This window comes from Bombina bombina, chromosome 8 (assembly GCF_027579735.1).
Source record: "Bombina bombina isolate aBomBom1 chromosome 8, aBomBom1.pri, whole genome shotgun sequence".
NCBI classification, from domain to species: Eukaryota; Metazoa; Chordata; class Amphibia; order Anura; family Bombinatoridae; genus Bombina; species Bombina bombina.
This window is the reverse complement of record NC_069506.1, coordinates 51,057,173-51,082,016: the sequence shown is the minus strand read 5'-3', so window position 1 is coordinate 51,082,016 and position 24,844 is coordinate 51,057,173. Positions and strand designations below refer to the sequence as shown.

The 24,844-nt window shown below is 38.4% G+C and overlaps 1 protein-coding gene across 1 annotated transcript in view; it reads right to left on the bottom strand.

Moving 5' to 3' along the window:
- The window catches only part of NADK (NAD kinase), a gene marked incomplete in the record, with an annotated part of 223,801 nt that overhangs the window by 65,778 nt on the left and 133,179 nt on the right, over positions 1-24,844 (bottom strand). The window contains 4 exon segments of the mRNA XM_053690363.1: positions 243-345; positions 8,898-8,983; positions 21,586-21,694; positions 21,800-21,929. Of these exon segments, the coding sequence (XP_053546338.1) occupies positions 243-345; positions 8,898-8,983; positions 21,586-21,694; positions 21,800-21,929 (428 nt within the window).

Here is a 24,844-nt window from a genome sequence, read left to right as displayed (position 1 = left end):
GAGAGAGAGAGAGAGAGAGAGAGAGAGAGAGAGAATATATGTCAGTGAAGATTCATGAAATTTAATTTTATAATTCCCTTAAAGGGACAGTAAAGTCAAAATTAAAGTGCAAGTGCAGTCTGCGGCTGGTGTTGCCTTTTGGAAATGTCTCACAAATCTATTCATATTACAACCATTAAAAAGAGCATAACAAAAAGTAAACTATTTGCGGTTTGTTAGGTTGCGTATCAAGATTTCTTTACCTTCTATAACGTGGTTAACTTGAGTCTGGAAGTTGTCAAAACTGAAAGGTGTGAGGAACCCCAGTGATCCCAAATGAAAAGCCATAACTGGCGGTACACTAGCCTGCAGAGAAAGGGAGAAATCATTACATGAATATACATTAACCTGTAGAGAAAGGGAGAAATCATTACATGAATATACACTACCTGGTAGAGATAGGGAGAGATCATTACATGACTATACACTAGCCTGTAGAGATAGGGAGAGATCATTACATGACTATACAGTACATTAGCCTGTAGAGATAGGGAGAGATCATTACATGACTATACACTAGCCTGTAGAGAAAGGGAGAAATCATTACATGAATATACACTAGCCTGTAGAGATAGGGAGAGATCATTACATGACTATACACTAGCCTGTAGAGATAGGGAGAGATCATTACATGACTATACACTAGCCTGTATAGATAGGGAGAGACCATTACATGACTATACACTAGCCTGTAGAGATAGGGAGAGATCATTACATGACTATACACTAGCCTGTAGAGATAGGGAGAAATCATTACATGACTATACACTAGCCTGTAGAGATAGGGAGAAATCATTACATGAATATACATTAGCCTGTAGAGAAAGGGAGAAATCATCACATGACTATACACTAGCCTGTAGAGATAAGGAGAGATCATTACATGAATATACATTAGCCTGTAGAGAAAGGGAGAAATCATTACATGACTATACACTAGCCTGTAGAGATAGGGAGAAATCATTACATGACTATACATTAGCCTGTAGAGATAGGGAGAAATCATTACATGACTATACACTAGCCTGTAGAGATAGGGAGAGATCATTACATGACTATACACTAGCCTGTAGAGATAGGGAGAAATCATTACATGACTATACATTAGCCTGTAGAGATAGGGAGAAATCATTACATGACTATACACTAGCCTGTAGAGATAGGGAGAGATCATTACATGACTATACACTAGCCTGTAGAGATAGGGAGAGATCATTACATGACTATACACTAGCCTGTAGAGATAGGGAGAAATCATCACATGACTATACACTAGCCTGTAGAGATAGGGAGAGATCATTACATGACTATACACTAGCCTGTAGAGATAGGGAAAAATCATTACATGACTATACACTAGCCTGTAGAGATAGGGAGAGATCATTACATGACTATACACTAGCCTGTAGAGATAGGGAGAGATCATTACATGACTATACACTAGCCTGTAGAGAAAGGGCGAAATAATTACATGACTATACACTAGCCTGTAGAGATAGGGAGAGATCATTACATGACTATACACTAGCCTGTAGAGATAGGGAGAGATCATTACATGACTATACACTAGCCTGTAGAGATAGGGAGAAATCATCACATGACTATACACTAGCCTGTAGAGATAGGGAGAGATCATTACATGACTATACACTAGCCTGTAGAGATAGGGAGAAATCATCACATGACTATACACTAGCCTGTAGAGATAGGGAGAGATCATTACATGACTATACACTAGCCTGTAGAGATAGGGAAAAATCATTACATGACTATACACTAGCCTGTAGAGATAGGGAGAGATCATTACATGACTATACACTAGCCTGTAGAGATAGGGAGAGATCATTACATGACTATACACTAGCCTGTAGAGAAAGGGCGAAATAATTACATGACTATACACTAGCCTGTAGAGATAGGGAGAGATCATTACATGACTATACACTAGCCTGTAGAGATAGGGAGAGATCATTACATGACTATACACTAGCCTGTAGAGAAAGGGCGAAATCATTACATGAATGTACACTAGCCTGTAGAGATAGGGAGAGATTATTACATGACTATAGACTAGCCTGTAGAGATAGGGAGATATTATTACATGACTATAGACTAGCCTGTAGAGATAGGGAGAGATCATTACATGACTATACACTAGCCTGTAGAGATAGGGAGAAATCATTACATGACTATACACTAGTCTGTAGAGATAGGGAGAAATCATTACATGACTATACACTAGCCTGTAGAGATAGGGAGAGATCATTACATGACTATACACTAGCCTGTAGAGATAGGGAGAGATCATTACATGACTATACACTAGCCTGTAGAGATAGGGAGAAATCATCACATGACTATACACTAGCCTGTAGAGATAGGGAGAGATCATTACATGACTATACACTAGCCTGTAGAGATAGGGAGAGATCATTACATGACTATACACTAGCCTGTAGAGATAGGGAGAGATCATTACATGACTATACACTAGCCTGTAGAGATAGGGAGAAATCATTACATGACTATACACTAGCTTGTAGAGATAGGGAGAAATCATTACATGACTATACACTAGCCTGTAGAGATAGGGAGAAATCATTACATGACTATACACTAGCGTGTAGAGAAAGGGAGAAATCATTACATGACTATACACTAGCCTGTAGAGATAGGGAGAGATCATTACATGACTATACACTAGCCTGTAGAGATAGGGAGAGATCATTACATGACTATACACTAGCCTGTAGAGATAGGGAGAGATCATTACATGACTATACAGTAGCCTGTATAGATAGGGAGAGATCATTACATGACTATACACTAGCCTGTATAGATAGGGAGAGATCATTACATGACTATAATCACACTGGGGTTGTGTAAATCAGAAGCACACAACTTAATAACATATGGAAGAATTTTTAATCCAGTAATATTAAAGGGATATGAAACCCCACATTTTTCCTTTTCATTATTCAGAGTCAGACAGATCATACCATTTTCAACAACTTTCCAATTTACTTTTTTAAAATTCTCTTGGTATTCTTTATTAACGGAGCAGCATTGCACTACTAGGAGCGAGCGATGAGGTGTATATGTGCAGCCACAAATCAGCAGTTAGCTCACAGCTTTTGAGCCTATCTAGGCATGCTTTTCCACAAGAGGATACTAAGAGAACAAAGCAAATTAGATAACAGAAGAAGATTGGAAAGTGGTTTCAAAACGTATGCTTTATTTGAATTATGAAAGAATTTTTTTCGATTTCTGTCCAAATGTCTTGAAATAACTTTAGTCTGCCCCCTACAAGAAGAATTGGTTTGAGGCCCGCACCTTCATGCAGTCTTAGGGGCTGGATTTGGTTTCTTATAAGGCTTGGATTTATTCCAATTCGGAGATGGTCTCCAATTAGATCAAGAGGCATTAGGGGATGAAGAGGTTTTCTGTTCTCTATTCTGACAAAAGGAACGAAAACGATTGGGAGCTTTAAATTTACCCTTAGATTTCTTGTCTTGGGGTAGAAAAACTCCCTTACCCCCAGTGATAGTGGAGATAATAGAATCCAATTGAGAACCAAACAAATTATTACCCTGAAAAGATAGAGATAATAATCTAGATTTAGACACCATGTCAGCATTCCAAGATTTAAACCATAAAGCTCTTCTAGTAAGAATAGCTAAAGACACAGATTTGACATTATTCTTAATGACATCAAATATAGCATCACAAATGAAATTATTTGCATGTTGAAGTAAAAAAACAATGCTAGATAGTTCAGGATCTGATAACTGCTGCGCTAAACTGTTGAAGCAGCAGCAACATCAGCCATAGAAATAGCTGGTCTAAGAATATAGCCAGTATGTAAATATGCTCTTCTAAGGTAAGATTCAAGCTTCCTATCTAAATGATCCTTAAAAGAAGTACTATCTTCCATAGGAATAGTAGCACGTTTGGCAAGAGTGGAAATAGCCCCATCAACCTAGGGACCTTTTCACAAAACTCTAGACTAGCCACAGGTAAAGTATACAACTTCTTAAACCTAGAAGAAGGGTTAAAAGAGGTACCAGGTTTAGACCATTCTTTAGCAATCATATTGGAGATATCATCTGGAATAGGAAAAACTTCAGGAGTAACCTCAGAAGTCTTAAATACAGAATTTAAACAATTATTAGCTTTGCTATCAGTTGGACTAGACTCCTCAATACCCAAAGTAAACAATACTTCCTTTAATAGAGAAGGAAAATGTTACATTTTAAATAAAAAAAGATTTGTCAATTTCTGTCTCTGATGCAGGATCCTCTGAGTCAGAGGAACCCTCATCAGTAGAGGATATTTTAGTATGCTGTCGGTCAGTACAAAATTCATTAGATCTATGACAAGTTTATTTTTTTATGGTTCTTGCACCCAGACCTGCCTGAGGTTAACTGCCTGTGACTCTGTGACCTTTAAACTGTACAACTCAATTGAAAAACAAATGGAAATCTTTTAGGTGGAGGGAAGTAAACAAAAAAAAAAACTAAAATAATGTGGTTGCATAAGTGTGCACACCCTCTTATAACTGGGGATGTAGCCGTGTTTAGAATTAAGTAATCACATTCAAAATCATGTTAAATAGGAGTCAGTACACACCTGCCATCATTTAAAGTGCCTCTGATTAACCCCAAATAAAGTCCAGCTGTTCTAGTAGGTCTTTCCTGACATTTTCTTAGTCGCATCCTACAGCAAAAGCCAAAGTCCGCAGAGAGCTTCCAACGCATCAGAGGGATCTCATTGTTAAAAGGTATCAGTTAGGAGAACGGTACAAAAGAATTTCCAAGGCATTAGATATACCATGGAACACAGTGATGACCGTCATCATCAAGTGGAGAAAATATGGCGCAACAGTAACATTAACAAGAACTGGATGTCCCTCCAAAACTGATGAAAAGACAAGAAAAAAAACTGGGAGGCTGCCAAGAGGCCTACAGCAAAATTAAAGGAGCTGCAGGAATATCTGGCAAGTACTGGCTGTGTGGTACATGTGACAACAATCTCCCTTATTCTTCATATGCCTGGGCTATGAGGTAGAGTGGCAAGATGGAAGCCTTTTCTTATGAAGAAAAACATCCAAGCCCAACTAAATTTATCAAAAACACATCTGAAGTCCCCCAAAAGCATGTGAGAAAAGGTGTTATGGTCTGATGAAACCAAGGTTGAACTTTTTGGCAATAATTTCAAAAGATATGTATGGCGCAAAAACAACACTGCATATCACCAAAAGAACACCATACCCACAGTGAAGCATTGTGGTGGTAGCATCATGCTTTGGGTCTGTTTTTCTTCAGCTGGAACTGGGGCCTTATTCAAGGTAGAGGGAATTATGGACAGTTCCAAATACCAGACAATATTGGCACAAAACCTTCAGCCTTCTGCTAGAAAGCTGAACATGAAGAGGAATTTCATCTTTCAACGTGACAGCGACCCAAAGCATACATCCAAATCAACAAAGGAATGGCTTCACCATAGGAAGATTAAAGTTTTGGAATGGCCCAGTCAGAGCCCAGACCTGAATCCAATCGAAAATCTGTGGGGTGATCTGAAGAGGGCTGTGCACAGGAGATGCCCTCGCAATCTGACAGATTTGGAGTGTTTTTGCAAAGAAGAGTGGGCAAATCTTGCCAAGTCAAAATGTGCCATGCTGATAGACTCATACCCAAAAAGACTGAGTGCTGTAATAAAATCAAAAGGTGCTCCAACAAAGTATTAGTTTAAGGGTGTGCACACATATGCAACCATATTTAATTTTTTTATTTTTACTTCCCTTCACCTAAAAGATTTCAGTTTGTTTTTCAATTGAGTTGCATAGTTTATAGGTCACATTAAAGGTGGAAAAAGTTCTGAAATGATTTATCTTTGTCTAATTTTTTTACATCACAGAAACCTGCCATTTTAACAGACTTTTTATTTCCACTGTGTGTGTGTGTGTGTGTATATATATATATATATATATATATATATATATATATATATATATATATATATATATATATATATATATATATATATATATACACACACACACACACACATACACACACAAAGTTTAGCCTTATACAATACATTGCATGACCAGTATTGAGTAATTAAGGCACAATCACAGGATATGAGTAAGTAAATATTGATTGCTAATATCAATACCTGGATACAGTGTATTTTTTTAGTGTGTATACATTTAGAAGGGCCTGTCAGGTGGTGCACAATAAAATTAAAACACAAAACTAAAATGTATATCACAATAAAAACTAATAATAAAACCTTCAAAAAGCTGAGGGATGTACTGCTAGTTGAATGTTAAAATATTGTTATATTATTATTTTTTTATTTCTTCTTTTTTATTTATACATTCTTTCTATAACATTTACTATCTAGATAAGGATACCCTTTTCTGTAATGTATGTATTTAAATACAATCTCACATGATGTACTTGAGGGTTATGATAAAAACCCCTTATAATATAACATGTATTTAGAGAAGTATACTATGACTATTCTATATAAGTACTAATATATTATAGATAATTGGGGTGAACTCCTTAAAGGGATGATACTGCTTTCTAATATATTGTGCAAAATAACAGAAAAAGCAGACCATCACTTTAAGAATCAACTAGAGATAAGTGGAGGCAGAGATTCCTGTATAAAATGATGAGTTAGACTGAAGAAAATTCATCTTGAGAAAAGCTACCCTTAGCTGAAACGCGTTGATAAGTCAACATATAATACAGTCTACAACGGATCTGTGGAAAATCAGAGCGCTCTGAAAAACTAACTTTGTTAATAATTTTCTGGGGGACGTGAAAGCTGGTAATCCACATTTTTCATTGACCTGGACCATATCACGTGTTTCGGACGTCATGCTTATGTCCAAAACCTACAGCCAGGTGAACGCCGAGTGTTTGGCGTGGAAGGAAGTCGTGACTACACAAACAGGCAAGCGGAGAAAGTATTACTTTCGGTGAGTCCCTTTTCACATCGCACTTTACTCTTAATAATGGCATATCACGATTGTCTCCTATGCCACAAATATAAGTTGGATGAGACTCTCTACATAAGGGATCATTAATAGCCCTAATTGCTCCAACACTGTCAATAGAAAAAGAGATTCACGGACAAAAAATAGCAATCGGTGTTCATGAGACATCCATATGATACATGTATTGGATTCTAATAACTGGCCAGAATTGATACCTTTTAATTGCTAAAAGAGAGATTACTCAGCACATAGCGTGAATTTTCTGTAATATAACAATATTTGAACTTTCAACTAGCAGTACATCCCTTAGCTTTTTGAAGGTTTTATTATTAGTTTTTATTGTGATATACATTTTAGTTTTGTGTTTCAATTTTATTGTACACCACCGGTGGTATTCATTTTTTAATATATTATACATATAAATTGTGCATTTCTTATCAATCTGTGTGCTTTCAGCGGCCTTTTGTGGCGCTTCTTCCCCCCGCATAGGAAAAGACCCGTTAGACAAACAGGAGAAAGCAGGAATCTGTAGACTTGAGTCTACATCTAAAATTTTGGGGCTTGGTTAGGAGTCTGAAAATCAGCAAAATCTTACTAAAAAAAAAAAAACAGAATTTATGCTTACCTGATAAATTACTTTCTCTTACAGGTGTATTCAGTCCACGGCTTCATCCTTACCTGTGGGATATTCTCAATCCCTACAGGAAGTGGCAAAGAGAGCACACAGCAAAGCTGTCCATATAGCTCCCTTCAGGCTCCGCCCCCCAAGTCATTCGACCGACGGTTAGGAGAAAAAGGAGAACCATAGGGTGCAGTGGTGACTGTAGTTATTGTAAACTAAATTTAAATCTGACTTAAATATCAGGGCGGGCCGTGGACTGAATACACCTGTAAGAGAAAGTAATTTATCAGGTAAGCATAAATTCTGTTTTCTCTTACTTGGTGTATTCAGTCCACGGCTTCATCCTTACCTGTGGGATACCAATACCAAAGCAATAGGACACGGATGAAGGGAGGGAACAAGTCAGGTAACCTAAACGGAAGGCACCACTGCTTGCAAAACCTTTCTCCCAAAAATAGCCTCCGAAGAAGCAAAAGTATCGAATTTGTAAAATTTAGCGAATGTATGCAGTGAAGACAAAGTCGCTGCCTTACAAATCTGTTCAACAGAAGCCTCATTCTTGAAAGCCCATGTGGAAGCCACAGCTCTGGTGGAATGAGCTGTAATTCGTTCAGGAGGCTGCTTACCAGCAGTCTCATAAGCCAATCGGATGATGCTTTTCAGCCAGAATGAAAGAGAGGTAGCAGTCGCTTTCTGACCTCTCCTCTTACCAGAATAGACAACAAACAAATCTAACACCACATACTCTTTACCACCCCCGTGGAGATGCTACTTGTTAGAGCGGCAAAGAGAATGACTGGGGGGGCGGAGCCTGAGGGGAGCTATATGGACAGCTTTGCTGTGTGCTCTCTTTGCCACTTCCTGTAGGGATTGAGAATATCCCACAGGTAAGGATGAAGCCGTGGACTGAATACACCAAGTAAGAGAAAATAAGCAAAACATACAAAATACATTTTTATAAAAACACTCCCAGATGGGCTATATAAATCTACAAAACATTTATCTAGTGAACAATGTCCCTTTAATATTACTAAACTGTTACTACAACCACCCAGTAGAGTGTGAGTCATCACATACTTTCAACATATAAGATGCAGGGAAAACTGAAAATAAATTTCCAGACAAACGTGTCTTGTAAACCAAAAACTCAGATTACACATTCATGTTTTTATGTTAATCACATTCTTGCACAAACAAACAGAGAAAGAGATTAAAAGGACAAACCTGAAACAGTGATGATGCATATAACAAGGTTCCGTCTCCACCAAGGCAAATAATAAAGTCAATTTGATTGGAGATGTCATCATAATCTAATAGAAAAAGCAGATTTATACTTGTGATAAATGAGTTTCTGCATATTTAACAATGTTATATTTGTACCAAGCATAAATATTTGTTCTTCTGCCTTCTTAGAATAGGTAGAAATTCACTGTCACTATATGATCTTCCATGGTTTACTGGTTCTATTTAAAGGGACAGTCTATTTGAAAAATGTTATTGTTTAAAAAGATAGCTACCGTATATACTTGAGTATAAGCCGACTCGAGTATAAGCCGAGACCCCTAATTTTACCCCAAAAAACCTGGAAAAGTTATTGACTCAAGTATAAGCCGAGGCTGGGAAATGCAGCAGCTCACGGTAAATTTCAAAAATAAAAATACAGGTAGATAACAATAAAATTGCTTTAATTGAGGCATGTGGAAAAGAGGGTCAACAAAAACAATATATTATCAGTATATTCAACAAAAACAATATATAACATTAAAGTACCAAGCTAAAACACAAGCATCAAAATCCTTCAAAACTGGATTCCTCCTCCTCATCTGTATGTCCAAACAGAGCTTCAGCTGTAGCTTGTGTGAGGTTATCATCATATACATTGTCACAGAGTTCGCAGTCATCACTATCACAGCTGTCGTCCTCATACAAAGCACTGTCTTCACTGCCATCCATAGCATTACTTATGGCACATTTCTTGAAGGCGTGCTTCACCATGTCCTCTGGAATGTCTTCCCATGCATCACGAACCCACTTTGCTATCAGTTCTATGTCAGGCTTCATCATATTTCCACCTTTTGTCAGTCGGGCTTGACCAGATGACATCCATTCGCACCACATCTTTCGCACACAGTCTTTGAAAGGTTTATTTAAACACACATCTAAGGGCTGTAATACAGATGTAAGCCCACCTGGAATAACGGCTAAAGTAACTTGAGAAGACTTTGCCAATATTTTTATGTCATCAGATGTGTGGGCTCTGAACATATCCCAAACTAGCAATGATGGTTTTTTCTTTAAGGCTGCTCCTGGTCGTCCGTTCCAAACTTCTTCCAGCCACTTTTTTGTTCCATCTTCATTCATCCAGCCTTTAACATGTGCGCGCACTGTAATTCGTGGTGGGAAATTGACATTTTTAGGCAAGGTCTTTCTTTTAAAAATAATGACAGGCCGCAGCTTAGTTCCATTAGCCAAACATGACAGAACGACTGTAAAATGGTTTTTCTCATTACCTGTGGTTCTGAGTAAAACAGTTTTGTCTCCCAAACTTGCCACGGTTCTGTTGCTTGGAAGATCAAAGGTCATAGGTCTTTCATCCATATTCCCAATATCTCCCAGGTCATAGTTATGGATCTTTCTTTGTTTTATGATGAATGAATGGAATGACATCACTTTTTCATCAAGGTCTTTTGGCAACTTCTGTGAAATCTTTGTTCTTTGCCGCAAACATAGGCCATACCTATTCATGAAGCCAGTACACCATCCTGCTGATGCAACAAAATTTTCAATGCCTGGTGCTTTTAATTTGTCATCTTTAGCCATTTGAAGGGCACGTAAGCGAATTCCCATGCGTGTTACGCAGTAACCATTTTGACGACACTCCATAACCCATTTATGCAATTCAGTCTCTAGAGCCCCATATGGAGTTGTTAAACCACGTCGAGTTTTTTTTGCCTTTGGAATCTTTTCCCAGTCAGCCTTCATTTTCCGCCACTCCCTCACTTGTTTTTCATCAACACCAAATTCCCTACTTGCAATACTGTTATTGCTTTTTTCTGCTCTTGACACAACCTTTAGTTTGAAAGCAGCTTCGTATGACCTGCGTTTTTGTTTTGGTGCAGGATTAGAAGTACTGGGATCCATTTCTAACAGTAAAAAAAAAACTTAAAAAAAAAATGCCATACCATAAAATAAAAATATACCGTACCGTAAACCCAACTCTAAAAATACTGTAACTAGAGTACAATCAAAATAAAACTCTATCTGCTCCCCCCCCCCCAAAAAAATATAATTTGACAATATGTATGTGTATATTATGTCATATTTGCAAAGAACTTTTATGTCTGAAGAAAAGAACTGCGGTGTCTTCAAGCAATGCTTTGCAATTGTGACACTACAAAAATAAACAATTATTTATTGTAACTGCTTACCGTATATATTGCTCGTTTGCGTCCGGGGTTCATGCTAGTCTTTCATGCTATGAAACAGAGCATGCGCAGGCTCCTTACCTCTAGCGCAAGTCCTCGGTAAGTTCTTTTTTTTTTGTTCACTGGAGTATAAGCCGAAGTGGATTTTTCTGCCCAAAAAGTGGGCTGAAAAATTCGGCTTATACTCAAGTATATACGGTAATACCTTTATTATCCATTCCCCAGTTTTCCAAAACCAACACGGTTATATTAAAGGGCCATAATACCCAAATGTTTAAACACTTGATGCAGGTAAAAAATCTTCATTTTTAAAATAGGGATGCCCAGGTGATATTTTCCTGTCAGCTTTTTACAGTTATACTGCATCAGTTTCAAGTGATTTATCATATGAGTATTATGTCCCTTTAATATACTTTTTACCTCTGTGATTACCTTGTATCTAAGTCTCTGTAGACTGCCCCCTTATTTTGGTTCATTTGACAGACTTGCATTTTAGCCAATCAGTGCTGACTCCTATATAACTCCACGGAAGTGAGCACAATGTTATTCATATGACACAGATAAACTAGTGCTGGCTAGCTGTGAAAAAATGACAAAATGCATTGAGATAAGAGGTGGTATTCAACAGTTTCGAAATTAGTTTAAGCCTACCTAGGTTAAGCTTTCAAAAAAAGAATACCAAAGAACAAAGCAAATTTGATGATAAAAGTAAACTGGAAAGTTATTTAAAATTGCATATCCTATCTGAATCATAAAAACATAATTTATGCTTACCTGATAAATTCCTTTCTTCTGTTGTGTGATCAGTCCACGGGTCATCATTACTTCTGGGATATAACTCCTCCCCAACAGGAAATGCAAGAGGATTCACCCAGCAGAGCTGCATATAGCTCCTCCCCTCTACGTCACTCCCAGTCATTCGACCAAGAATCAACGAGAAAGGAGAAACCAAGGGTGAAGTGGTGACTGGAGTATAATTTAAAAGATATTTACCTGCCTTAAAAAACAGGGCGGGCCGTGGACTGATCACACAACAGAAGAAAGGAATTTATCAGGTAAGCATAAATTATGTTTTCTTCTGTTATGTGTGATCAGTCCACGGGTCATCATTACTTCTGGGATACCAATACCAAAGCAAAAGTACACGGATGACGGGAGGGATAGACAGGCTCATTATACAGAAGGAACCACTGCCTGAAGAACCTTTCTCCCAAAAATAGCCTCCGAAGAAGCAAAAGTGTCAAATTTGTAAAATTTGGAAAAAGTATGAAGCGAAGACCAAGTTGCAGCCTTGCAAATCTGTTCAACAGAGGCCTCATTCTTAAAGGCCCAAGTGGAAGCCACAGCTCTAGTAGAATGAGCTGTAATTCTTTCAGGAGGCTGCTGTCCAGCAGTCTCATAGGCTAAACGAATTATGCTACGAAGCCAGAAGGAGAGAGAGGTAGCCGAAGCCTTATGACCTCTCCTCTGACCAGAGTACACGACAAACAGGGAAGACGTTTGTCGAAAATCCTTAGTTGCCTGCAAGTAGAACTTGAGGGCACGAACTACATCCAGATTGTGTAGAAGACGTTCCTTCTTTGAAGAAGGATTTGGGCACAGGGAAGGCACCACGATCTCTTGATTGATGTTCCTGTTAGTGACTACCTTAGGTAAGAACCCAGGTTTTGTACGCAGAACTACCTTATCTGAATGAAAAATCAAATAAGGAGAATCACAATGTAAAGCTGATAACTCAGAGACTCTCCGAGCCGAAGAAATAGCCATTAAAAATAACACTTTCCAAGATAACAACTTTATATCAATGGAATGAAGGGGTTCAAACGGAACTCCTTGTAGAACGTTAAGAACAAGGTTTAAACTCCATGGCGGAGCAACAGTTTTAAACACAGGCTTGATCCTAGCTAAAGCCTGACAAAAGGCCTGGACGTTTGGATTTTCTGACAGACGCCTGTGTAACAAGATGGACAGAGCTGAGATCTGTCCCTTTAATGAACTAGCCGATAAACCCTTTTCTAAACCTTCTTGTAGAAAGGACAATATCCTAGGAATCCTAACCTTACTCCAGGAGTAACCTTTGGATTCGCACCAGTATAGGTATTTACGCCATATCTTATGGTAAATCCTTCTGGTAACAGGCTTCCTAGCCTGTATCAGGGTATCAATAACCGACTCAGAAAAACCACGTTTTGATAAAATCAAGCGTTCAATTTCCAAGCAGTCAGCTTCAGAGAAGTTAGATTTTGATGTTTGAATGGACCCTGTATCAGAAGGTCCTGTCTTAGAGGTAGAGACCAAGGCGGACAGGATGACATGTCCACTAGATCTGCATACCAAGTCCTGCGTGGCCATGCAGGCGCTATTAGAATCACTGATGCTCTCTCCTGTTTGATTTTGGCAATCAATCGAGGAAGCAGCGGGAAGGGTGGAAACACATAAGCCATCCCGAAGTTCCAAGGTGCTGTCAAAGCATCTATCAGAACCGCTCCCGGATCCCTGGATCTGGACCCGTAGCGAGGAAGTTTGGCGTTCTGGCGAGACGCCATGAGATCTATCTCTGGTTTGCCCCAACTTCGAAGTATTTGGGCAAAGACCTCCGGATGAAGTTCCCACTCCCCCGGATGAAAAGTCTGGCGACTCAAGAAATCCGCCTCCCAGTTCTCCACTCCCGGGATGTGGATTGCTGACAGGTGGCAAGAGTGAGACTCTGCCCAGCGAATTATCTTTGATACTTCCATCATTGCTAGGGAGCTTCTTGTCCCTCCTTGATGGTTGATGTAAGCTACAGTCGTGATGTTGTCCGACTGAAACCTGATGAACCCCCGAGTTTTTAACTGGGGCCAAGCCAGAAGGGCATTGAGAACTGCTCTCAATTCCAGAATGTTTATTGGCAGGAGACTTTCCTTCTGATTCCATTGTCCCTGAGTCTTCAGAGAATTCCAGACAGCGCCCCAACCTAGTAGGCTGGCGTTTGTTGTTACAATTGTCCAGTCCGGCCTGCTGAATGGCATCCCCCTGGACAGATGTGGCCGAGAAAGCCACCATAGAAGAGAGTTTCTGGTCTCTTGATCCAGATTCAGAGTAGGGGACAAGTCTGAGTAATCCCCATTCCACTGACTCAGCATGCACAATTGCAGCGGTCTGAGATGTAGACGTGCAAAGGGTACTATGTCCATTGCTGCTACCATTAAGCCGATCACCTCCATGCATTGAGCTACTGACGGGAGTTGAATGGAATGAAGGACACGGCATGCATTTAGAAGCTTTGTTAATCTGTCTTCTGTCAGATAAATCTTCATTTCTACAGAATCTATAAGAGTCCCCAAGAATGGAACTCTTGTGAGAGGAAAGAGAGAACTCTTCTTTTCGTTCACTTTCCATCCATGCGACCTTAGAAATGCCAGAACTAACTCTGTATGAGACTTGGCAGTTTGAAAGCTTGAAGCTTGTATCAGAATGTCGTCTAGGTACGGAGCTACCGAAATTCCTCGCGGTCTTAGTACCGCCAGAAGGGCACCCAGAACCTTTGTGAAGATTCTTGGAGCCGTAGCCAATCCGAATGGAAGAGCTACAAACTGGTAATGCCTGTCTAAGAAGGCAAACCTTAGATACCGGTAATGATCTTTGTGAATCGGTATGTGAAGGTAAGCATCCTTTAAATCCACTGTGGTCATGTACTGACCCTTTTGGATCATGGGTAAGATTGTCCGAATAGTTTCCATTTTGAACGATGGAACTCTTAGGAATTTGTTTAGGATCTTTAAATCCAAGATTGGCCTGAAAGTTCCCTCTTTTTTGGGAACCACAAACAGGTTTGAGTAAAACCCTTGTCCTTGTTCCGACCGCGGAACCGGATGGATCACTCCCATTAATAACAGATCTTGTACACAGCGTAGAAACGCTTCTTTCTTTATCTGGTTTGTTGACAACCTTGACAGATGAAATCTCCCTCTTGGGGGAGAGAATTTGAAGTCTAGAAGGTATCCCTGAGATATGATCTCTAGCGCCCAGGGATCCTGAACATCTCTTGCCCAAGCCTGGGCGAAGAGAGAGAGTCTGCCCCCCATTCTAGATCCGGTCCCGGATCGGGGGCCCTCGATTCATGCTGTCTTTGGGGCAGCAGCAGGTTTCCTGGCCTGCTTGCCCTTGTTCCAGGACTGGTTAGGTTTCCAGCCTTGTCTGTAACGAGCAACAGCTCCTTCCTGTTTTGGTGCAGTGGAAGTTGGTGCTGCTCCTGCTTTGAAATTCCGAAAGGGACGAAAATTAGACTGTCTAGCCTTAGCTTTGGCTTTGTCTTGAGGCAGGGCGTGGCCCCTACCTCCTGTAATGTCAGCGATAATTTCTTTCAAACCGGGCCCAAATAAAGTTTGCCCCTTGAAAGGTATATTAAGTAATTTGGACTTAGAAGTTACATCAGCTGACCAGGATTTTAGCCACAGCGCCCTACGTGCCTGAATGGCGAATCCTGAGTTCTTAGCCGTAAGTTTGGTTAAATGTACTACGGCCTCCGAAATGAATGAATTAGCTAGTTTAAGGACTCTAAGCCTGTCCGTAATGTCGTCCAGCGTAGCTGAACTAAGGTTCTCTTCCAGAGACTCAATCCAAAATGCTGCCGCAGCCGTAATCGGCGCGATGCATGCAAGGGGTTGCAATATAAAACCTTGTTGAACAAACATTTTCTTAAGGTAACCCTCTAATTTTTTATCAATTGGATCTGAAAAAGCACAGCTATCCTCCACCGGGATAGTGGTACGCTTAGCTAAAGTAGAAACTGCTCCCTCCACCTTAGGGACCGTTTGCCATAAGTCCCGTGTGGTGGCGTCTATTGGAAACATCTTTCTAAATATTGGAGGGGGTGAGAACGGCACACCGGGTCTATCCCACTCCTTAGTAACAATTTCAGTTAGTCTCTTAGGTATAGGAAAAACGTCAGTACTCGCCGGTACCGCAAAGTATTTATCCAACCTACACAATTTCTCTGGTATTGCAACAGTGTTACAATCATTAAGAGCCGCTAAAACCTCCCCTAGTAATACACGGAGGTTCTCCAATTTAAATTTAAAATTTGAAATATCTGAATCCAATCTGTTTGGATCAGAACCGTCACCCACAGAATGAAGCTCTCCGTCCTCATGCTCTGCAAGCTGTGACGCAGTATCAGACATGGCCCTAGTATTATCAGCGCACTCTGTTCTCACCCCAGAGTGATCACGCTTGCCTCTTAGTTCTGGTAATTTAGCCAAAACTTCAGTCATAACAGTAGCCATATCTTGTAATGTTATCTGTAATGGCCGCCCAGATGTACTAGGCGCCACAATATCACGCACCTCCCGGGCGGGAGATGCAGGTACTGACACGTGAGGCGAGTTAGTCGGCATAACTCTCCCCTCGCTGTTTGGTGAAATTTGTTCAATTTGTACAGATTGGCTTTTATTTAAAGTAGCATCAATACAGTTAGTACATATTCTATTGGGCTCCACCTTGGCATTGGAACAAATGACACAGGTATCTTCCTCTGAATCAGACATGTTTAACACACTAGCAATAAACTTGCAACTTGGTTACAATCTTATTTAACAAAAACGTACTGTGCCTTAAAGAAGCACTAAACGATTAAATGACAGTTGAAATAATGAACTGAAAAACAGTTAACGCATCAATCCTTGAAAAACAACACAACTTTTAGCAAAGGTTTGTTCCCATTAGTAAAGTAACAATAATTAAATTTGAAACATAAAAATTACAGAGCAACGTCTTTTAATCACAGTCAATAAATAAGTCTCACAGCTCTGCTGAGAGAATCTACCTCCCTCCAAAGAAGTTTGAAGACCCCTGATTTCTGTTAGAGATGAACCGGATCATAGAGTAACTGACTGGAAATTTTTGATGCGTAGCAAAGAGCGCCAAAAACGGCCCCTCCCCCTCACACACAGCAGTGAGAGAGAAACGAAACTGTCACAATTAAAACAAGCAAACTGCCAAGTGGAAAAATAATGCCCAAACATTTATTCACTCAGTACCTCAGAACATGCAAACGATTCTACATTCCAGCAAAAACGTTTAACATAATAAATACCTATTAAAAGGTTTAATGTACTTTTAACAGAGTAATTCCAGTGAAATGCCATCCCCAGAATACTGAAGTGTAGAGTATACATACATGTCATTATAACGGTATGGCAGGATTTTCTCATCAATTCCATTCAGAAAATAAAAACTGCTACATACCTCAATGCAGATCCATCTGCCCGCTGTCCCCTGATCTGAAGCTTTTACCTCCCTCAGATGGCCGAGAAACAGCAATATGATCTTAACTACTCCGGTTAAAATCATAGTAAAAAACTCTGGTAGATTCTTCCTCAAACTCTGCCAGAGAAGTAATAACACGCTCCGGTGCTATTGTAAAATAACAAACTTTTGATTGAAGTTATAAAAACTAAGTATAATCACCATAGTCCTCTCACACATCCTATCTAGTCGTTGGGTGCAAGAGAATGACTGGGAGTGACGTAGAGGGGAGGAGCTATATGCAGCTCTGCTGGGTGAATCCTCTTGCATTTCCTGTTGGGGAGGAGTTATATCCCAGAAGTAATGATGACCCGTGGACTGATCACACATAACAGAAGAAAGTTTAATTTTGACTAGACTGTCCCTTCAATGCATAGCTAAGCTGGAACCTGTTTGGCGAGAAACACTGTGGGGGACTTTAAGAATGCCTGGGACAAAGCATAAGGCTATCCTACAAACTAGATAATTTATACTTTTAGGAAATATCGGGCAGACTTGCTGGGCCTATGGCTTATATCTGCCGTCAATTTCTATGTTACTATGAGAAGAGAATAAGGACGGTTTCTAAACAAAACACTAGGTATGTATTAAATGGGTGCCTCAATTATGGGCAACCTCAGACATTTTCCATGATGGGGGTAACAAAAAATAAAAATACAATATTTCAATTATTATAAAAATCAGCAGCAACGTGCAGAAGGAGAGCGTTGTTTGCTGTACGTGTGTTCCACATCATTTTAAAACTAGTGGCTCACTGGTGTTAATGGTTAAAAAAATATTGCAACTCCCTGATGTTTTGCCATCTTCAAATTAAACAAAACTTAAAAAGACCAAACATTTCGGCATAAGGGTTTCGATAACTGGGCCTTTGCAAGAGCAGTAATATATAATAATAAAAGCAGGTTGTAAAATATTGCAATGTAACAAGGTCTCTAAGCAATGCATTAAAGGGACAGTTTACCATAAATGTGTCTCCCCTTTAATTTATTCCCAATGATCCATTTTACCTGCTGGAATGTATTAAAGTGACTGTAAATTTTGATGATAAAGCGCCCGGTTTTTAAAAATTCGATTAAAAACAGGGGCAAAATTCTGGTTGTGAAAATACTTACCTTTTAATCTTGACAGCCGCTCCAGCTTACTCCGGCCGTCGCATGCCTCTTCCTACGTCAGAAATGACGGAACAGTCATCCTCCAATCACGGCTTCCCCACGGGGGAATCAGTGTCTGATTCAACGCCGTGATTGGAGGAAGCTGGATTCCTCATTTTAGACCCAGGAAAAGGCTTTGCGACGGGCTGAGGAAGCGATGCAGCGGCTGTCAAGATTAAAAGGTAAGTATTTTCACAACACGAGTGAAATGTAAATTTTGATGAATTAAAAAGTTCCCGTTTTTAATCAAAGTTTTAAAAACTTGGCACTTTAGCATCAAAATTTACATTCACTTTAAATTGTTGACAAATAGCTCCTTTTACTTAATTTCGGCATTTGAAATGGCTGATTTTGCTTTTTGTGGTATCCCTACCTGTACTGAAAATTTCTATTTGCTAAAGAAAATCTAGCAAGGAAAAAAATTACACTCCCAGGAGGAGGTAGAGGAGATAAGCAATAAAATGTTAATTTTCAATTGCTCTCTCTAAGTAGTGGGTTTTGGTTTACAGACAGATAATATAAAGAAACATGTGTGTACAGAAAGTGATAAAATAAGGAGATCTGATTTCCCTGCAAGCTCAACCCATTTTGATAGGTTGTGGTTTCAAACAAACAAAAGCAGTTATTTGAAATACAAAAATAAACATAACGGAGTAATGACTCAAACATTTTATACTCCGTAGCTAGTATAACAAGTCATAAGAAACACATTAGGGTAAAAACAAAATTTACAGTACACTGTCCCATTAAAGTTACTATATGATGTCTATGTCAGCTTAACAAATACAGCCTCTGACTTGCTGTACTGGAGGCTGGTCAGAGATCTGTATAAAAGGTAAAAGTTGTATTAAAATTGTGATAGCTATAAACATACAGAACTGGATGTGATGCATTAACAACTTAACACTGAAATCTAATAATCTAATTTTAAAGGGACATTTGCATAAAAGTGTACAGAAAGCTTACCTCCCTCCAGGGGGCTGAACTGGCTTCTAAGTGCTATGTTTGCACCTCACTGGGTGCTAGCCCCGAGATACAAGACCCACAATGCCAGAGTATAAACTCACTGGCATAATCTCTGGGCCTAGAATGTATGCAGGGCATGTATGTGGGCTGAGTAGCCTATGGGGTAAATGGTACGGCATTAGGCTGTACTACTTATCATTAGAGGGGGGCTTGCTGTGTAGGGATTGTGGCTTGGGCTAGCACAAAGCACCCAGCAGGAGCTGGGCTCACCCCCCTGAAGGTTGGCACCGCTCGCTAGTTCAAAGTCCATTTTAGCTCTTTTAAAGCGTGGAAAAAAGGTCTGTTTTTCACAACTACTGGAGATGTATAGCACTACTCAGTGTCACACATGAGTTTCTGAGCTTATTTAGAATTGTAGTTAACAGACTATGAACCAGATTTTCTAATTTTCTACTTTCTGTAAAAGGATCTGCCAGTGCTGCACTGTCCTTCACAGAACTCTAAGGACAAATTTTATATTAAAGGGACATTAAACACTAAATAACTCATTACTTGAATGTTGTATTCAAAGCAAATATTAGCCTGAGAATAATTTGTACATTTATTTTTAAAAATGATATTAGTTGTTTAAATATTGAAAAAATAAGGGTAACATTCTAATGTTCATAAAACAGTGGGGCCGCCATATTGTAACTTAGGTTACCTTTTCTGCAGAGGCCAATTAGGAATGGTTATAAATGGCTTACTTGGGTGTGCAACGAATGACTGTGAGGAATATAGCTGTGTCTGCACTTCCATGTTTAACATGAATTGGAAAGGTCACAATATTCAGAGTTAAATTACATGAAAGGAGAACAAAATAAATAATGAAAGTATATTGCAAAGATGTTTTGCTACATGTAATTAAACAAATTTATATTAATATCTTGAGGTGTTTAATGTCCCTTTAATGACTGAGTATCTTGCCACTCGCTGAAAACCTAGCTGTATATAACACTGCCTAAAAGGGAAGATACGACCTCCATGAAACGACGCAAAGAAGTGGGAGGGATATTTAAACGGACAGTCAAGTATTTAATACTCTGTTTGTGGTTTTGCCTCCTCCTGGTGGCCAGTTAAAGTATTTCCCATAGGTTATGAATACATTTGTGGACTCTCATTGCCATTAGAAAGAAAAAAGGTTAACTGCAAGGAAAACAGAAACAGAGGCGCCACATGTGTAGATCAATCAAAACAGACAAAATCCAAGCAAGATGAGATACAGGATACTCACAAACGTGAAGGCACTCTCTTGTGCCTGTAGGGGCAGGCTGGTATTTAAACAGCAAACCAGCTGGCTGTACCAAGGGATCCCCGTCAAGAAATCCTACAGTTGTGGTTGATCTCACAACAGCAACCCTTCACTAGGTTACTTCCAGCAAAAAGGAAAAAATGTCCAGAGGGGAGGAAGGCTAAGCAGCCTTATGGTTACTGGCAAGGGAAATGCCACACGAACACCAGATTTGTTAAAAAAGTTTCAAGTATTTTATTTTTCAAAAGATAAAAAATACCATCAGTAACAAATTACAACTTGGTGTGTTTAATGGCAAATCTCCTTGTATATGCAGAGAGATTTGCCATTAAACACATGTGGCGCCTCTGTTTCTGTTTTCCTTGCAGTTAACCTTTTTTTGAAGATACACCATCGTTTGGGTGAAGACCGAGAGCTGCCTTATATTTCTTTCTCTGGACTCATTTGGACTTCATTTGAACTTTTCCATTTGACCATTTGATACGTCTGTATATACATATATTTTAACCATTTTTTATATTTTATATATATTTTATATTTTTTATTATTATTATTATTTTCTTAATTTTTTGGTTTATAATTCTATCCACATATATGGTATCACCAGGGGCATATTGATTGTATTATTATTCCAGTACTATACTCTGCCCTTAGTCATTAGCGCCTCCTATAGGGGATTTGTGGTATTACACTAATATCACAATATCCCTGACAATACATTTTGCCATTAGAAAGAAAGTAGCATCCTAAATTTCAGAAAAGATTCTTGAAAACATTATAGGATAACTAACCTTCTCTGAAAGTGCAAAATCTCTTCTTTACAGGTCCAAAATTCTCATCGTTAACAATGGCAGGATCTTCCAGTACTTTTTTCTCGACATAAACGATCATGTTTTTCTCCTATATAAAAACAAGGCCATGGGAAATAGCGTTATTGCACAAGTATTCAAAGACGGCAAAACAAATGCTTGTTGTACAAGGAATATAGCTCCTTTCTGAACTTACCTCCATAAGAAAAACACAGAGCTGTTTGAAGGGCTCCAGTAGGCTGGCATCTCTGACCTTTTTTATTACCAACACACTTTTCGGAGGTTTGTTCCATGTTAGCAGCTGACTTGCTGGATCCTGGATATGCCTAAAAATTAAAATGTTTTATTTAAAAATATATTATTTTTGAATGCAACAAATATTTAGTTTGAAATACAAATTAACTAATAAAAAATCATAGCACATATATTACCTTACTTTAACAAGTGGAGTGTGTTTAACACCACATACAAGTCATAGAATACAGATCCATAAATACACCAAAAACGCTGTTGCCGATCCCAACGGCTCCATGCCCAGATGTAAATGAGCAACTTATCAACACAAAGACGCGGGGTGCAAGCAATCATTCGGCTGTAACAAAGCCGTACATTCATACAATGAGAAAATATATTGCTGCACACTTAAATAAAATTGAAAAACTTTATTCCATAAATAAATTTAAATGACATGGAGGAATAGCCTTATCTTATGCGTTTTGCGCCCATAGCTGGGGTAAGCGCCAGATAAGGGTGTGAAACGCATAAGATAGGCTATTCCTCCATGACATTTTAATTTATTTATGGAATAAAGTTTTTCAATTTGATTCAAGTGAGCAGCAATATATTTTCTCAAAGCATATCCATCATGTACAGTTATTTAATCTGATATTGTATATATAAACGTATTTCAATTTATCAAAGTGTCTTCTTTTTAGGGACACTAAAGTTAAATCCCCACCCCCATTTACTTTCATTGTCAAATTATGTGTATGCTTTTATATGCACACTTTCTGAGGCACCAGTTCCCACTGAGCATATGCAGAAGATCACAGCGTGTGCATATATAAGTTTGTGATTTGCTGTTGGCTATCACATGACAGTGAAATGTAAGAACATTTTGAAATTTGCTACAAAAAAAAATCTGTTCTTTTCAAATTCAGAGTAAGTGCTACTGTATTGTCTTGTTATACATTTAAATTATGGAATTCGTTTTATTTAAAAGGGACACAATACTTATATGTTAAATCACTTGAAAGTGATGCAGCATAACTGTAAAAAGCTAAGAAGAAAATATCACATGAACATCTCTATGTAAAAAGGAAGATATTTTACCTCAATTTCTTCAGCTTAGAATAGTAAGTGCTCTGCAAACAGTTATCCTTTAGCTGCTGTCCAGCTCAAGATTGAGAGAAAAAGATAACCAATCAGCATCAGCAGTGCTGAGGTCATGTTTTGCTTTACTGTGATTTCATGAGATTTCACTGAAATCTCACGAGATTTCATAGTAAACAACTTCTTTAAACTGAATAGGGAAATAACATGACTGTGCCTGCACATGCCAAATGCATGCTTGGGTGCAAGTCCAGAGACTAGCATCCGGATTGGCTGCTTAAAGTTCCAATTACAATAGGATGTGGCTACTTTTTTGAGATAAAATATCTTCCTTTTTACATAGATATGTTCATGTGATATTTTCTAGTTAGCTTTTTATAAATATGCTTAATCACTTTCACGTGCTTCAACATTGGGGTATCATGTCCCTTTTTATGGTCATTAAGTTCTGCAAACCTTATACCTGTACGCTGTGTATTGTAAATAAATAAATAATACACATATATTAATTGACATTTTTCCTGTTGTGCAGTCTCTAAAATATGTTTTCCATCATTAGATAATAGAAATAAATTGGACAATTGTGTAAAATTGTATGCAGTATATGAATAATAAAATTAATTTTGACTTTAATGTTACGAATTAGATATTTGAATGAAGATCTACTATTCAATATAAAATTAGAATGAATCCCAATATCTATGAAGATGAAAACTATCCTAGATAAAATCTCACCTTGCTGTGTTAAAGGTAGATTAAATATTTCTTTCTTTAATATTTAAACAGCTAATATAATCTTTAAAAAAAAAAGTATTTACATATTCTTAATTCTTTGATTTGAATACATTATTATATCTAGTGTTTATTTAGTATTTAATGTCACTGTATTGATTCTCTTTTATGGCTGTTACTTTGAGCAGAAATCTTATCTAAAAAAATGTCCTTTGCAAAGATAAATGATCAAATACCATTATTGGAATAATATTGGAATATTTGTTATCTAAATCCTGTCTGAAGGACAAAACCATCTATTTTATCTAGAGGGATCTTACCTTGAAGAGATTGGAGAACTCGGCTACGATTTTTTTACACGTTAACAAACATAGCTACAAACCACAAAAAACACACAAACTACTTGTACCAAGAAAAGATTGGGGGGGGGGGGGGGGTAACGCTAAATATTTAGAACACAAAACATAATAACCTGTGATGAGACGAAAACGAGAGGATGGGCTCCAAATGAATTGTCTTCAGACTAATTTCTTTAACACATTAACAGAGCCTCACCAAACTTACCTTCTCTCTGTTGTATCACAAGATGAACTCAAGAAACAATTTCCACCATAGGTCCATAACACATCTAAACAACTACACGTCCAAGAAGATGCACTTCTGCCCTTATACGTGCAAACAAATTCCCTTACAGGAGCTTCCATGATAAATACACCTTGGCTAGTAATTGTCCGTACTGTATATGTCCTGATTATCTAGTACGTTGCAGATAGCAGAAAGCATTAAATAACTCAAGTATGGTCTACGTGTGACCCTGAGTGGCATTTAGACAGCCATATACAAGGTTCAAAAAAATGTTCTGCATATTGATCACAAGGAGTTGTAAATACAAGAAAAAAAACAAAATTGGTAAGAGATGGTCATTAATAAAGACGTATAATAGAAAAGCCTCAATAAAAAAAACAAAGAATGTAATCTCCAGTCTGGTAGGATAAAAAAAAAACTGACCATGAATGGTGGGGATGGTTGCTTTTACAGGATTAGAAAGGTCAGCTGTTTTGGATGGGAGGGGCCTATAATACTGTGTATGATAATCAATAATATGAGAATTTACTCTTTGTATCAGTGAAGTCCTGATTAAGATGAGTGATAGGAACAAAATGAATGAGATTTAGTA